This window comes from Maniola hyperantus, chromosome 1, assembly GCF_902806685.2.
Source record: "Maniola hyperantus chromosome 1, iAphHyp1.2, whole genome shotgun sequence".
In the NCBI taxonomy this organism is placed as follows: domain Eukaryota; kingdom Metazoa; phylum Arthropoda; class Insecta; order Lepidoptera; family Nymphalidae; genus Maniola; species Maniola hyperantus.
In genome coordinates, this window is record NC_048536.1 from 13,629,442 (window position 1) to 13,647,363 (window position 17,922).

At 36.5% G+C, this 17,922-nt stretch overlaps 1 protein-coding gene and 1 long non-coding RNA gene across 2 annotated transcripts in view; both read right to left on the reverse strand.

Annotated features, from left to right (window-relative positions):
• Positions 1-17,922, reverse strand: part of LOC117982389 (putative mediator of RNA polymerase II transcription subunit 26) — a 59,246-nt gene that overhangs the window by 40,462 nt on the left and 862 nt on the right. Inside the window, exon 2 of the mRNA XM_034968750.2 lies at positions 11,293-11,422. Coding sequence (XP_034824641.1) covers positions 11,293-11,422 — 130 coding nt within the window. The remainder of the gene's footprint in view (positions 1-11,292; positions 11,423-17,922) is intronic.
• Positions 15,484-16,839, reverse strand: LOC138403031 (uncharacterized). The gene is made up of 2 exons (XR_011237336.1): positions 16,578-16,839; positions 15,484-16,108 (listed from the first exon to the last, which is right to left on the reverse strand). It is a non-coding gene; the product is annotated as an uncharacterized lncRNA (long non-coding RNA).

Below are 17,922 nucleotides of genomic sequence, written 5' to 3' on the forward strand. Positions count from 1 at the left end.
GTCAATACAAGTGGCAATAGAGATCAATGCAGGCAGTCCGAACAAATTAAAAAGCTTTCAGCCTGTTCAGTTTATCTCGTTATACATTTATTCACCGCCAATGATGACTTTGTGGTCATTAGCAAAAAGTATAGGTACTCGTAAATCTAACCTCGCGTCACATAAAATACGAGCCTTTAATTTACCTATAAAAACTCTTAGTAAAGTTAAATGCACGTTTATTCAATAACTATTAAAGTTACTTTATTAAAATTAGACACCGACATTTAATTTTTTTATTAAAACACAGACTTACACCGCACTCAGAGTCGCTTATCGTTACTTAAGATTGAGTTAAAACGAGACAGATCTATATTTGAGAAATAGCTCTGTCTCGTTTTAACTAAACTTAAGTAACGATTTAGCGACTCTGAGTACAGCTGTGATTATCACTATCACTTTGATTTCACGTCCGAGGCGCACATCGCCTCGGACGTGTGGTGGGGGTAGCTGGCTGGCTTCCAGGAGGGCGGATGCGTAAACGCATTTCCCAGCTTTAAAAAAAAGGTACCTACAATGTACTAGACATACAGACTATGTCGTAAAGAGAATTCTCTATCTGATCTCTGAAGAGACCCGTCTTCCTCAAGATACACAGATAGTCGCATACTTAACGAGCGTTTTAGTCCTGCAATTAGTAGTATTGTTCTTTCCTCACGAGTTATTCACAAGACAAGTTTAAATACCTCTTCCCCGAGGAACGAAAGAAGAATGTGACACCGCTTTGTTCATAACGCTTTGTTCCTGATTTTATGCGAATAGTCTTTGTAGAGCCAAGCGTTCCTACATGAAGTAATTTACACCTTACTAACTTATGCCCGCAACCACGTTCGCGTGGATTTTTTAAAAATTCTCTTGGATACTTTTTGTTTTTTCGGCATCAAAAGTAATCTATATTCTCGATAATCTATACCTAATATAAAAATGAATCACTAAATGTGTTGCTCATCGCAAATCTTCTCGAGACAGCTGGACCGATTTCGCTATTTTTTTTAATAATATTCCTTGAAATACGGGGATGGTTCTTACGGAGAAAAAAATTTAAAAAATTTGAATCGACTGTTAGGCGGAACGAAGTTCGCCAGGGCAGCTAGTATATTATAGTTTTCTAGAATGCATACTATGCCCGTCAAAAACGGATCAGCGGTTACTGGCTTGTGGCTGGTTGTACTGGTTTCAGCTGTCACGGTTCGGCACGATTTTGCGAAAAAACCGTGCCGCCAAGCGATTTAGCGTTCCGGTACGGCGCCGTAAAATCCATACCGGATTTAATAAAAACTGCCACACCCCTTCCAGGTTAGCCCACTTCCATCTAAGACTGCATCATCGCTTACCACCAGGTGAGGTTGCCGTCAAGGGTAACTTGTATCTGAATAAAAAAGACACATTTTTACAGTGACAATAAATAATTATAATACATACATCCTATTGGAGTTTCTCATCTCAAATCCTTTCTTAGTGAGGGTCTAACATGCTAAAGTTGCAGTGGTCTGAGCTGTACGTTAAGAAAATATGGAAGTCATAGTCAACTACTACTGATGCCTGCCACTTTATCCGCGTGTATTTAGATTTTTAAAATCCAGTAGAAACTTTTTGATTTTCCAGCACTACACCCTATGTCCATCTACAGCATGCAATGTCTGAACCCGTCAAAATTGGTTTAACGAATGAGCCGTGAAAAGATAACGACGGATAGACACTGACAGACACTATATGGATACCTAATTTCATTTTAAATGGCAAGTGCAGAACTTACGAAATGCAGAACATAATTTTAATTAAATATTTTGTTTTGTAGCCGTACACCATTACAATTGGGTTTCAAAAGTTTTCTTCATGAAAATTGTACTTATAACGTCAAAAACAGACACAATATTTCTCTTTAAAGGATAAATGAGAGTTTCGCATTAAAGAGGAAGTGTACAACCTTTGTATACTCGCACCTCGTACAAAAGTATTCACTTTACGTCCGAAACATTTCAGCAACACTACACAAACACAAAAGGCTGTTAAATACTTGCTGCTTATTTTGGTGGGATGAAAAGTTTAGTATTAAGCTTCGGGCATTGTAAGGGTTTTATATTTTCTAGTAGGTAAATGTTACGTTGTCCAGACCAGACAGCTTCAAAACGAGCATTTTCTGTCTTTACTCTGACGGATTACGCCTCAGGTCACACAGATGTTAAGCCTTTGTTTTTATATATAGGTACTATTAGAGTCTGTATTCTTAAACGCGGATTTACTTGCACAGTAGTTTTACCACACCTAAATTAATGTTTTCCTGCGACTTCTGTTATACCTGTGATAGCCTAGGGCTCAAAACGTCCGCCCCCTATTGGGGAGGTCGGGAGTTCGATCCCGGGCATACGCCACACACCTCCAACTTTTTGGAGTTATGTGCGGTTTAAGCAATTGTATGAAAATGAATATGAAAAATATTTATTAACCAAAAACAAATTTGTCAATTTTTGCTTTGTCTGATGGTAGTCACAACACTTGATTTAACGCTGAAAGAAAACATAGTGAGGAAACCTGCAGAATGTATACATTTTGTTTTCTCAGCATTCCGTCCCCCGCGCCCGGGGCGCTTGCAATGTCAAATCGCGAATATAACTCATCTACCAAACAAAACTATATGACTGTTGATAATTTGATTTATCTGAGATTAATTGTTATTTGAAAGAGAGGAATCATACAAATAATACCTAATGTATCACTACAACAATACCGTGTACTGATTGGACATATATCCCGATAACATTAATTAAACCTGCCAAGCCTATACCGTTATCTACTGATGTTGTCTCTTTTCATTATATTGAAAGCTTTCGGGTGATTAGTGGTATTTAGTCATTAATAAACCTATTATATATGGATCCCGCAATATAGGTATATGTAGCCATATACAATAGGGAGGGATATGAGGATTGTCGAATATATTGAAACCATATTTACTCGACTCGTAATTATTTATTAATGATAATGGTCAAACATAGATATAGGGATCGCGGGCGTTAATTTGAAATATATAACTGGATATTATAAATTAAATTCTCCCGCCGACGTGAGTTCGTGTTTGTTCGGGCTAGTCTCATAAACTACTGTACGGGTTTTCATACGGTTTTCACCAATAGAAGAAGGATTATGTAAAAAAATTATACGCTCTAATTTATGAAACTTTTTTTTCACCAGCACCACCTGGATGTATGGCACACTTCGACCACCCATTATGCCAGATCTCTTTTTCCTCGCACACGAAAACTGTAGAACCAATACCCCTCGGCGGTTTTTCCACTAGACTTCAATTAGGTTAGATAGGGTTGTTCAAGGGGTGAAACAACATGCAGTTCCTGAAAAGTCGGCAACGCATTGGTGGTTCCTCTGGTGCTGCAATGCAAATGTTCATGGGCGGCGGTAATCACTTTACATCAGGTGGCTCGTTTGCTCATTTGCTCGCTATTCAAAGCTGTAATAAAAGCCGTAAAGTTTGATGCTAGCGTTTTCAAACACATAATAAGATGCAGCATATTGTTAACTTCTTGGCATATATTTAGGTATTTACTTTTATCCGCTGAGTTTTTTTGCTTCAACGAAACATAAAAGACAAAAGTTATCTGCCGACAAATGCCAGGAAGGTGAAGACCGTGTTCTCGTTGATACGTGAGACGTGCAGGCAACTTTAGATACGCGCTAAACTTTCCTCAGAACTTGTACTAAGTGGTAAATTCGACTTTAGAACTTGTAGTTTTACGACTTACTTGGTGAAATGGATCTTTTCGGTTGCGGTTCCAATTACAAAAGGTATCTGTCCGGTAATCAGTTGTCGATTGAATATAATGGACTAAGAGCCAGCGCGTGCCAGACCTTCGTTATTTTATAAAAGCTAAAAGTTTCTCTGCATATTGTCCCCAACTTTTTGGATGTTTATTTGGATCATGGTGGCTTTGGGAGATAGAAGGTAATAAATGTGTAAAAAATCTTTCGTCGAAGTATAAAGTTTAATTTTTGTATATTTTCTTCAGAATAGTATTCGAAATCACGTCATGCATTGCCAGATACTTAATATTATGGCAACCTCCTGCCAGACAGCCTTAAAGTTTAAAAGTCTGGCACGCGCTGGCTCTCTCTCTCTATAAAAATGCAGTGACATTTCGTAGAAAGAAAGGTTGCTCATCTCCGATATAATGTAAAACATATGAATGAGACTTATAAAAAAGGGTACAATTTTCTATTTGAATATTCTTTTTCATCTCTAAATTGGTCCTATAGACTGTAATATAGGTACCTACCTATATTAGGTAGAAATAATGGTTACTATCATCTCAATAGTAAGTATCTATCTCATCTAAACGACTTAACTGAAAGATGGTATATTGTATTCAACTAAATGATGTCTCTTAAATATTCAAACAAATCTTTGTACAAGAAGTTTATTCAGAAAATAAAATCATTAAAAATAAAAAGCTCAAAAATTTGAATACGCAAATATTTAAGGACCTTTATAACCTGCCGTCAAGCTTCATCACTTTCTAGAAAAAACATCCTTTCTCGAACATGAAGCTTTTGGGTCTCCAAATAAGCTTTGGAATCTAATAAAGTCCGACGGGTACAAAATTAATAAACGCAAATATTGGATGACTCTTTATATAAATGAGATATCATTTTTTCTCCTATTTACGATTTTAGTCTCACCGTACCTATCTAAAATTTTGAATTCCCGCATAACTTTCTCAGAAGAGCTTTTATGTAGAACAAAATAAGTTAGGTTGATTTTTTACCAAATTATGTTTCATACAAATCAAATAGTTTCCATTTGATTGCCCTTACAAACATTTTTCATAAAGTGATTTTGAATAAAAAGACCTTATTTTACTGTATATTTAGGTATGTAATTATATAGTTACGTATTATAGTGATAGAAACTGTATATTCTTAATAGTTTTCACAAAGACTAATCTGTTGTCATTTCGAACGAATAAAATTCTCTTAAAAATAAAATAATGAACATCTAAGTAACAAAAAACACAATCCATACCCATAATAATTAATGTGAAAGCGTGTTTCTTTGTAGGTTTCTCCTTCAATCACGTCGCAACGGAACAACGGATCGACGTGATTTTTTGCATGTGGCATTAACAATAACCTGGAGAGTGACATAGGCTACTTTCTATCTCGGAAATCAAAGAGTTCCCACGGAATTATTAAAAACCTAAATCCACGCGAATGAAGTCGCGAATAATAAATTATACTTCTTAAATACTTATTTGATTACGGTTCAGAAATTAATAAAATAACTAGGTAATCCAGAAATTAAAAGGCTTGAACTTTTCAGCTCTCACATCTCCATTCCGCTTTTAAAACCTATTCGGTATGATGCGTCCATTCACTTTACTCGAATAAAAAGCTTTTAATTTTAATATTAAAACGTTTAGTAAGTGCTCTGTACCGCAATGCAGATACGGAATATTAAAATTACTCCATTTTATTTTTTAATCAAGTAACCGTCATTAGCACATTGTCATTGATCAATAAGGAAACGCATCCGGGGTGCAGGCTATTTATAAAACTTGGAAATTACACCCCTAAAGGGGTAAAAAAAAATTAATGTATTTTGGTCTATTGGTTAAAAATGAAGAAATACGTATTTTAGGTTTCCACTTCTAATTTTCCAAAATTCCTTTTAATAAAAAATGATTTTCAGAAATACATTCGAGCAAAGCAGGGGCGGGTCAACTTATAAAGCCAAGTAGCGTATCGTGGAATAAATGAATGATGGCATTCCAGTCTTATTTAAGTTTTCATTTTCGTTATGGAGGCTTTTACGGTACAAAGGATTTGTTCGATAACATCATTGAAGAAGTTCGGAACAAGGCGTCAAGGACGATGGGCCCAACGTTGTCTTGTTTCCAAATAATACTTGAACGTACGTAAATTAATTTCACCGTCCCTATTGTTTGTTTGTGATTAGATGTTTGTTAAAATGAAATTTTAGTAGGTACCTATATTATACTAGTTAGTCCCACGAATTCGTCCGCGTGTATTTAGGTTTTTAAAAATTACGGAACTCTTTAATATTATACGGGATAATAACCCTGATTTGGGCTTCGCCACAGTCGGGTAGAAAGCAGTCTCTGGCACTCTCCATAAACTACGAGCCACTACCATGCAATAAAATCAGGTTGATCCGTATTGCTCGATTGCGACGTGATTGAAGGACTAATCACTAAAAAAACAAACACACTTTCGCATTTTTGACATGGATAGTGATTCCCTTATGTTGTTCCACATTCCAATGTTTCTATTTGTTATCCTTTGTTAGGTAGAGAACAGAACAGACTCTTAAAAATATTCCTAATCTATATTAAATATCTAGCCATAACCATCAAAACTTTATTTGAAAGAAGAAAGAAAGGTGGAAAAGGTATTTATCTTATTTTATCTATAAGCACATTTATTTGTAATGGATGCTATCGCCAATATCGGAAGGGTATAACAAGAGTAATAAAGGTCGCTGAGCCGTCGCGGTTCCATTGATCTTAAAAGTTACATTACGTTATGAATATTTGTACTAAAAAAATTTAACAAGCCACCTGTAACATTAGTACATCGGCTATATTATTTTCAAAGTCCCTAGTATCTAAACTGCATTTATAGTTAGTCCATAATATCTAAAGTTATACGTATTCTTTTAACGTTAAAATATTATTTGCTTATTTATACTACCTATGCTTCCGACCGTTCCTAGTAACCACCGTATTGGGATAATCATGCTGCCAATTATTTGATAAACCGCGCCACCGTAAGGAATTTCACCCTCACCATCTGGGTGTCTGGTGCACTTCGACCGTCCGCTGCGCCAGATCCTTCTTTCCACGCACGTGCAAACTGTGGAACCAACTCCCATCGGCGGTGTTCCCACTAGATTATAACATGGGGTTATTCAAGGGGCGGACCAACAAATTCCTAAAAGGCCGGCAACGCATCGGTGGCTCCTCTAGTGCTGCAAATGTTCATGGGCGGCGGTAATCACTTAACATCAGGTGACCCGCCTGCTCGTTTGCTCGCTATATCTATTTAAAAAAAAAAACAATTAGAGCTATGGGTTTAATAAAAAAACTGCCATAATCTACCGCTTCCAGGTTAGTAGTTTAGACTACATCGTCACTTACCACCGCATTTAGGTTATCGCACGCAGTCACGCCCTATTTTGTATTTAAATAAAATGAGTAGAATAAGCCAATTTTATGACTAAACTAGCTTTTGCTCGCGACTTCGTCCGCGTGGACTACACAAATTTCAAACCCCTATTTCACGCTCTTAGGGGTTGAATTTTCAAAAATCCTTTCTTAGCGAATGCTTACGTCATAATAGCTATCTGCATGCCAAATTTCAGCCCGATCCGTCCAGTAGTTTGAGCTGTGCGTTGATAGATCAGTCAGTCAGTCAGTCAGTCAGTCAGTCAGTCACCTTTTTCTTTTATATATTTAGATACCCAATACCTAAGTGTAACACTCAAAACATGGCTGCATTTTTCAGTCTCACGAGATAAAGAACGTCGATATTTTTCGTGGAGATAAAATAAAATCTTTCCGTAGACGATAAATTTTCTTGATAAACGGCTTAGGGTCGGCTGCCTTTTTACCGCTTCGACCCTATAATATCTATTCTTTACGGAGAACTATCATCATCATCATCATGATCAACCCATCACCGGCTCACTACAGAGCACGGGTCTCGTCTCAGAGTGAGAAGGGTTTTGGCCATAGTCTACCACGTTGGCCATGTGCGGATTGGTAGACTTCACACACCTTTGAGAACATTATGGAGAACTCTCAGGCATGCAGGTTTCCTCACGATGTTTTCTTTCACTGTTAAAGCAAGTGATATTAAATTAATTAAAACGCACATAACTCCGAAAAGTTAGAGGTGCGTGCCCGGGATCGAAATCCCGACCTCCGATTAGAAGGCGGACGTCCTAACCACTAGGCTACCACTGCTCCACTCACGGAGAACTATACTTAGTTGATTTTCATGGTTTAGCTCGCACCGTCAATAGTAATTTTAAAAAAATGTACCTACTTAAAGATTATTTGGAGTGAATTCTAGAATTATTGTTGTTATCACAATGTTTACCTTTCGTCGTGCAATAATTACATTTTTCTCTTTCATACTTACCAATAGAGAAATAGAAAGAATTTTACCCAAATCAACTTTTAGGTACTAATGCTTAAAGTTAAATCCATAATGGTTAAATCGTTAACTGGTTCGGAATACCTTTCCTACCGATAAGAACCAGTGAGAAACTCGGTGGTTGCTTAATAATCTTCTATTGTATAATGTGCTTTTTAAGAGCATATTAGTAGAATTAGCAAACAAGTTTCGTCCGTGTGGACTTCATTTTCAAACCCCTGTTTGACCGCTTTAGGGTTTGAATTTTCAAAAATCCGTTCTTTGCGGATGTGTATGTCATAAATCATAATTATGTAATATGTTTGTAATATATATTGATGTGCCAAATAAATTTATCTTATCTTATTATATTTAACTCTCTCTATCTAATATTTTCCTATACCCATTACGGTCTTAAGTTTTTCTTATTATAATATCAATTTACAAAGTTATTGAGAAGGGAAGCTTTCCGAAAAACGAAATAACCTTGAAAAGGAAAACGAAATCAAGGATTAACGGCAATATCAGCAATATTTTGAATAAAAATTACATTTCTTTTGGGTCTGTTCCCTTTTGCAATTTCAATATAAATTGATCAATTTCGAATCGGATTTCACCAACGGGTCGGTAGACGGTGTCATGTCGTCATAAATCACCCAGTGACTAATAGGTAGAAGCAGAATGTTTATCATATTACTAGAAAGACAATGTACTCAATCAATACATATTCAATGCAAAAACATATTCGTATTTTCAATTCTCATACTTTGAATAGTCAAAAATTAAAATAAAGAAAGCAACGTTCAATACTTCTTAGTAGTTTTAACCCGCCAATTCACCCGCGTGATAAAATTTATAGCTTACTATCTGATGCTCGCGACTTCGTACGCGTGGATTTAGGTTTATAAAAATCCCGTGGGAACTCTTTGATTTCCCGGTATAAACAGTAGCCTATGTCACTCTCCAGGTCTTTAACTATACGCATGCAAGAAATCACGTCGATCCGTTGCTCCGTTGCGACGTGATTGCAACATGAAGCAAAAAGCCCTTTTTTAGGCAAGGTAAACTTTTGTGTGAATATGATCTAAATGGTACTTATGCCTAACATAATCTATACTAATATTATAAATGTGAAAGTGTGTCTGTCTGTCTGTCTGTTAGCGTCTCACGGCCCATCCGTTCAACCGATTTTGACGAAATTTGGTACCGCGATAGCTTTTATCTCAGGAAAGGCCATATGATACTTTTTATCCCGAAAAAATCAAAGAGTTCCAACAGGATTTTTAGTAAACAATACTTACGCGGATAAAGTCGCTGGCATCACCTAGTACGAAATATAAGTATTTCTGTCTTTTTCCGGTGGTCCTACCTGAAATATTTTTCTCATCGTTAAAGAAGTCTGACAGTTTGTATATGTTCGCCTCTCTTTCTACTGGAATAATGCTAATTAATATACTAAACAATCTTTAGAAACAAGTTAAGCTTGCGTCTGTTCCAAGGGACATTAGCGACAAAATTAGCAATCTGCGAACAGGCTCGTTGTCCAATGTAATTACAAAGGGCTCGCACAACTCATTTGCGGCTGGGCTAATGGCTTTCGCTTAGGTTTGATTAAACGTAAGTTCTATATGTTCGAGTTGAAAGCGTTTCGAGAAAATGTCGGATAACTCTTTTGCTTTCTATGGTCCAAAATCGCCTCGGGTAAAAGACGGGTTAAGAGACCAGACTTATCTTTCTTTAATACTTATCTAAGCTTTAATATGAAAGAATCTAATGTGAAAGTTTGGATGTTTGTCACTCCTTCACGCCACAGTTACGGAACCGAATTGAATGAAATTTGAAATGGAGAATTGATTTGATTTTACTGATTTTTTTAGAAAATATCCTTGGCATGCAGCAATGCCAAATCGCATACCAAAAGTTACATATAATTACACAGTTTGATTTCGTATATATGTTAATATATTAAACACATCTAATTGTTGGTGATGAGCAATTAGACCATTGAGCAAGGTAGGCAAGTGTTTTTTCGGCAGTCCGTGTCATTGCCAGACGAAAAAAGGGCAGACGAGATAGCTTACACCCTAACCCTACATAAGTTTAAGGTAAGGCTTTGTCTCGGAAAATCACAGTTCCCGTGGGATTTTTGAAAACCTGTATCCATGCGAATGTAATTGCGGGCATCATCTAGTTAAAAACCTGAAAATAGCTGCAGAGAACGGTTAAAGCAAAGTCGTATCTGAAAGAAACTTTTTATGCCGTTTTTTGCTCAGTATAGATTTGGCGCAGAAGCTCTACGTACCTCTACTTAATTAATTTCAATATTTCATACGCAGTACGCCGCTTGTACCTAATATTAAAGGAAAAAAGTGCGTTTTGTGGACTTCACGTACGGGCCGGAACGTATTTTGTTTATGAACGTAATTTTGGGTTGTTGAACTCGTATATTTATATTATTTTATCGTAGGTACATTTGTCAGTGGTGGCCGGTATCGGGGTCGGGACGACATCAACAGTAATGGAGGTCTCGCTGGGTCGACTCGATTACTCCTAACAAGGGTGCCTTGTGGGTATAATAATATCATAAAAAGGGCGTGACTGTGAATTATTTCGTACATTGTATTATTTAGCTTATAGCCTTGAGTTGATAGGCTTTGTGCTTGTTCGCCTTTTTTCGGCCTGGACTTTTTTCACACCCTAGGGCATTTTTACACAGACAACCGCATGATATGACAAAATGCGGTAACGACCTCGAGCGCCATATCATTTAATATTGAGATTTATCAGAAATAAGGAGATTCCTAAGTGCACCAGAGTAGCTGACATAGCTCTAGTGGGCAGAGAGTATAGATCGAAAAACCGATAGACGTTGGAGTCCCAAGGTGCTAGAATACCGGCCTTGCACCGGAAAGCGCAGCGTTAGAAGATCTCCGCAATAGATGGACGGACGAAATCAACCGAGTCGCAAGGACCCGGTGGATTCGGGCGGTGCGGCGCAAGACCGTGGCGTGTGGAAGTCCATGCAAAAGACTTGTTCAGCAGTGGAAGCCTATCGTTCCTTGATGATTATGATGCATAACTCACCAGTGACCAGGTTCGCATGATGGAACTGGCAGACCGCATCGGCCTCGTACCACGAGATGCGGTCCCTGAAGTAGCGGTAGAACACCGGGAAGCCCTCCTCCGGCAGCACCCATGTGTTACTGATGTTTACCTGAGAACAGACACATTATATGTGTGACAAAGAAAGCAAATAACGCAGTCTATAATCTATTTATATATTTCTAAAAGGAAGAGCTGACTGACTGTCTGACGGACTGACTGACTGATCTATCAATGCATAGCTTAAACTACTAGATGGATCGGACCGAAATTTGACATGCAGATAGTTATTGTAACGTAGACATCTGCTAAGAAAGGATTATTGAAAATTCATTCCTTGAGAGCGTAAAATAGGGGTTTAGAATTTATTTACTCCACACGGACGAAGTCGCAAGCATAAGCTAGCATAAAAGACAGAAGCTCATGTATCTCTCATTCCTAGCATATTTTGACTGGTATAATAAGTTCGTTAACTTTCTGCTAAGTATTCCGTGAAAGATTTCAATATTAAATTAAATGCATGGAATTCCATGCAGTGCTATTCCGAGGAAAACTTATTAAATTCTATATCGATATAGAATCTATGAAGATTGCAAAATTGATATGACACTGGACTTCAAGACTATATATGGACTGGAATTCGGCTGCGAAACTCGTCGCCTCTACACACGTACAGTCGTACACTATCTATAGGAGCTAAATAAGTGCGGTGGTTTTCTCGGTTGAAATGCATGGAAAGCCGTACGTATTAGTTAAGTATTTGTGATCTTTTTGTCTTCATGCTTTGTTTTTTGTTGTGTTTTTTGTTTTGTTTATGTACGTTTGTCTGGTGTTGTTCTGTTTTGTACTGTGCGCTATGGTCCCAAATAAAAGGTTATTTATTTACTTATTTAGTTATTTAAGTTGTAATAAATACATAAGAATAACAAGTTTCAGCATGGAAGTAGGACATAGTAGAGTTGCAGCCAGCCCGCAGTTTTTTTTTTGTTTGGAATGGTAAGTCTTGCATTGCATAGAAGTCGCATGGGTTTCAATATTTTATGTAATGAACAAGGTACAACCTTTGTATAGTTTTAAGTAAATATTTTACCGAAAAATAAGCAAAAAACCTACCTATCAACGGCAGCACACAGCACTGTAAGCAATGTAAGAATATTAGTTAATCAAATGATTAATTCATAAGTAGGTAGGTAATCAGACAAAAATAAACTGAAACTTATACAATTTTACTAGGTACAACTACATGTAATACAAAGTGAAAAACTATTTCGCTTAGAAAACTTGTCTCAGAGGCAAGGCAAGGAGTTCGCAAGACTTCCTTAATTTTATGCATAAGCTGCAAAGTTCGGTACAAAGCTAGACATTTGTCTCAGAATGTGCCAACGCTCTTTCTAATGAACTACATTTCGTTTGCATTAACTGCAATAAAAGTTGGCATTGTTCTACAGAATCTATGTCTTAGCTTTAAAAATCTTATAAAAACGAAATAATCCCTTACCAACATAGGTGTATGATGAATGGCATGGGTCACGAGCCTTAGCAATGAGTTTTACACAAATTAAAAAGCGCATTTTTTTTTAAAGAATATTAGCCATATTAAATGACTATTAGTGATTATTCCCCTTTCCTCTCCAACTAAGCGTCAGGCTCGTACTAGGAGTAGGTACCACAATAGTGCAACGGGCGGGGTTTGAACCGTCGACCTTTCGGTTTTCAGTCCACTCCTTTACCGGTTGAGCTATTGAGGCTCTAGAGAAAGAGAATTCAAAGAGAAAATCTTTATTAAAACTGTTTCTTTTTCTCGCTACATACTCGTAGCTATAGGTATGTTATAGGCTTTGCCGAAGCATAAAGACGGCCATGATTGCATGTCATCATCATTATCATCAACCGATAGATGTCCACAGCTGGGCATAGGTCTCTTGTAGAGACTTCCACACGCCACGGTCTTGCGCCGCCTGAATCCAGCGGCTCCCTGTGACTCGTCTGTTGTCATCCGTCCACCTAGTTCGGGGTCTTCCAACACTGCATCTTCTGGTGCGAGGTCGCCATTCCAATTGCATGCACATTGACATATTATATTTGTAATGAGCTACGCTAGAGATCTAGATTTAGTTAAAGTTTTAAAGCCTTGCAAGTATAAGTACTCGTACTAATTAATTGAAAAAAGATATCCGAAAAAGCCACGCGTCACGGCTGCTTAGTTTGGTCTAATGTCTCAAATTCCAAAATGGCACCTTTACTTAATACCAATACCCTATTAAATCAAACAAAATTTGAAACAGTAAAGCTAAACATAAGTATATGTACTTAGATTAATGCGATCGTTCTATTATAGTACTTACATAGTTAACAGATTTATAAAAAATGAATGAAATGTACTAGGCTTTGCTTTGCTTACTTTCCTACTGACCGTAGTAAAGTAAGCAGTGTAAATTGAAGAGTACCGTTTATTTCATTTAACTTACATACATAAATCACCTTCCAACTTTTTAAGATTCTACGCCTTTCAGAAATAGTTAAGAAAGGTTTTTAAGCGTTTTAAAATTAAAATGTTCCGTGAAAGTTTTTGTTCTTTTATCAAACTCCTCTGCAATCACGATTGTGAAAAATTTAATATGCAAATAGCGAAACCCGACCGTAGTGAAAATAAAAGTAGGCACTTATTTAATATATTGTTTGATTTTTATTTTCTAAGTAATAGAGTTTATTTTATAAGAATACAAGGACACTACAACATATTTTGTTTTAATATACTCTTACACTTTACTATTAAATATAACACTTAAAATAACTTTAATGTGGTTCCGTTTATTGTTGTTTTTAAAATATTATTAGTAAATCTCTCCAATACCTAGAATTTGCATGTCGTCACGATTAACCCATCGCCGCGCTGGCGCACTATTAGCATAGGTCTCCTCTCGGATTTGGATTGGCAGATTTCACACACCTTTGAGAACATTATGGAAAACTCTCAGATATATAGATGTTCTTACGAAGTTTTCCTTCCCCGTTCTAGCAAGTGATACATAATATTTAATTGTTTAAAACGCATATATATATAACTCCGAAGAGGTGCGTGCCCGAAATCAAATCTCCAACCTACCGAATAGGAGGCAAACGTCTTAACTAACTCTAGAGCCTCAAAAGCTCAACTGGTAAAGGAGTGGACTGAAAACCGAAAGGTCGACGGTTCAAACCCCGCCCGTTGCACTATTGTCGTACCTACTCCTAGCACAAGCTTCACGCTTAGTTGGAGAGGAAAAAGGGAAATATTAGTCATTTAACATGGCTAATGTTCTTTTAAAAAAAATGAAAAAAACTAACTGACTATATGCATGTGCTAAATACTAAATACCTAATTTGTAAATAAAATTAAAATCTAATTTCCTACTGTCAAGCTACTTGAGACATTTATGAATGCCCAATTAGCTTGTACCGAAAGCTTGTGAAATAAAGAGCGGAAGAAATTAATAAAACAGAAAAGAAGTAGAAGCACCGTGAACAAGTTCCGATGAAATATTTCAGCTTAGTGTAAATGCATTTTCACGAACGTTGAACACTTTCGTTAAACATGTCCGGTTTTTAATGGCTCTTTGGTGAACTACATAGAATTATTTATTTATACTTGGAATTTTAATATACAAAAAGAATTTTAAGGCTTTTAGTACCTGTAATAAATGTAAACAAAAACTGGTCAAGTGCGAGTCAGGCTCGCGCAATGAGGGTTCCGTACTACAGTCGCATTTTTTCAACATTTTGCAGGATAATTTAAAAACTATGATACATAAAATTTTTTTTTTTTTTTTTGAGGTACGGAACCCTAAAAATGACCATTGCTAATTTGAAAGTATCAATTGTTTAATTAGCTACGTACACAGAAGATTATTATTTATAAAAATATATAAAAGGAAAAGGTGAGTGACTGACTGACTGACTGACAGATTTATCCACGCACAGCTCAAACTACTGGATGGATTGGGCTGAAATTCGACATGCAGATAGATACCTATTATGACGTAAGCATCCGCTAAGAAAGGATTTTTGACAACTCACCCCTAAGGGGATGAAATAGGGGTAGGGTAAAACACCCAGTAGTCAGCCTTTTAGTGAGTGATTAAATTTTGTTTATTAGTATTTTAAATATTAAACACTATGCATAAAAACAACCACTTGTTTGTGAAAGATTATTTATTAAATTAACTAAAAAAATTAACAAAATATTATACTATTGTTAGACTTATAGAAAAAATTAACAATAATCATATTATGGCACTTTTTCCCAGTGCTCAGCCTCATTTTTCCACAAGTCAGCCATGGCTTACCCTAAAGTCAGCCTCTCACTTACTTTGCATATTTGGCATAGAAATTTCTTATTATATGTATTTTCATACATATCCCCAGCGAATTCAGTGCATTTTAAATGGTATGGTACTATTTAAAATGCACTTATCACTGGGCACTTATCACTTATCGCAGGGCAATTATCACATCCTATATTTTTCAGGTCGTTGATTTCGGTATCGCTAGTCAATTCCTCTTCAAAATTATAACATCTTATTCTGTTTAAAGTACATAATATCTTATTTTTCTTCCTCTTTTTACTTTTGTTAGAACTCAACTGCTTTTCCGCTTTCCTTTTTTGTAATTCTTCTTTCTTTTTTGTCTCTCTTTTTTTTTCATTACGATTTTTATTTAATATTTCGTTCCCTTTCAGTTCTTTCATTTCTTCTTTTTGTCTTTCAAATTGTCTCCACTCTTTAGAAGAAATAGCTCCTATTCATGACATGATGGAACTCTAAAACAAGTGATTTTCAGTCTAAAATAACTGTACATAAATTAAACTCTACTTCAAAAGGCTTTAAGGTGCTATTTAGAGCAACAGGACTGACGGTTGGTTACTGGATTCATAAAACCATTGGTCGGCCACTAACATGCAATTACATTTGTACGCGGCTGACTACTGGTAAAATACACTTTTCGTCTTAGAAAAGTTAAGCTCAAAATATTGAGCAAAATTGGAACTATTCGCTTCGTTAATATCAGCTAAATCTAAGATATTCCCCTAAAAACTAGTAGTCAGCCGCTTATGGCTGAGCACTGGATCTACAGTTAAAATTCAAAACCCAGTAGTCGGCCACCTTAATTACAACATATTAAACAAATAAAATGCATGTAATAGTTGATTTTATCGCAAAATAATCATTTTATTGTAACACAATAAAATTATCCACCGCAAATAACAACATATAGACACAAAAACTTACCAAAAACTTTACGGGTTTCCTGAAGACAAAAAACAGTAACAATAGCGCGTCTAGTCATGTCTGTGACGGCGGTGCAAATGAACGAGCGTAGCTCGTCTCATTGATATGATATTGGTTTGTATGTCTGCGTATTAGCCAATAGAGAGACAAGGATTCGTTCAAACGTTATTTTAATGGTGTACACAAATTTTAACACTATTTATAGGGAAATAATGTCTGTTAAGGCTGACTACTGGTGCACGGCTGACTAGCGGGTGTTTTACCCTATGAAATTTGTGTAGTCAAAAGATAAAAATTATCCTTTTAAGACAGGTCTCATTAAGGCCCGTAGATAAGTGAAACTACTAGATTCCTCCTACATCAATGCTCTAGCCCGCCTTTTTCTCAGTAGGTACCTATAGCAAAAGTTGTGCCAAAACAGTCATATCCAACGAAGGTTCAATTATTATTTTATTGTCATTACTTTCATAACACCGTTTCCTAAATTAAGATTTACGATAATGGTCGTAGGTGTAACACGCGGAAGTCGAAGTTTACCACCGAGGGGACAGCTGGGCCCCTCTAAAGGTGTTAGTCAGACCGAAATTAATACGAACGTCGGGTCGTATGAATAAAGGAAGCCATTGTTTAATGGCTTCAATGAAAAATTAACACTTGTACTTATTGTTTTATACCCTCCCGACAGAATTTTGCAGCGTTGGAAGACCCCTCACTAGTGGACGGACGACATCAAGCGAGTCGCAAGTCCTTACAAGATATTTGTTCTACGAATGTCCAGCAGTAGACGTCTATGACGACGACGGTTGATGATAATGATTATGGTTGGATTTCAACCATGGCAAGCAATATTCATATTTTATTTTTAGTGAGATTCGGAGAGAGATCACTCTCCATTCCATTCATAGCTCCATTGCTCTGAACTAAACTAAATTGACAGGTCTAAATCTAATGCTATCCTTTTTCACAGCGAGCATTATGAGAAGGATAGCAATATATTTAGCCCTGTCATTTTAGTTTAGTTTAGTGTATAACAGAATTAGCCACTTTATTAATGAATGAGCGATCCGCCCCGGCTTCCCACGGGTGCAATGTAGATACGAATGTGGTGTCAGTGTGGTTATTTTGTTATATTTCAAAATAATAAAATAGCATTTTCGATGAAAGCTCTCATTCGGCTTGATTTCTTCCAACATTATGAATAATAATTTATCGTCAGATTTTAACAAATCAACACAAAAAAATAATAATATATACTTATAAACCTTTCTTGAATTACTCTATCTATTGATCAAAAATTCATTGCGTAGTTTAAAAGATCTAAGCGTACAGAGGGACAGACGCGGCA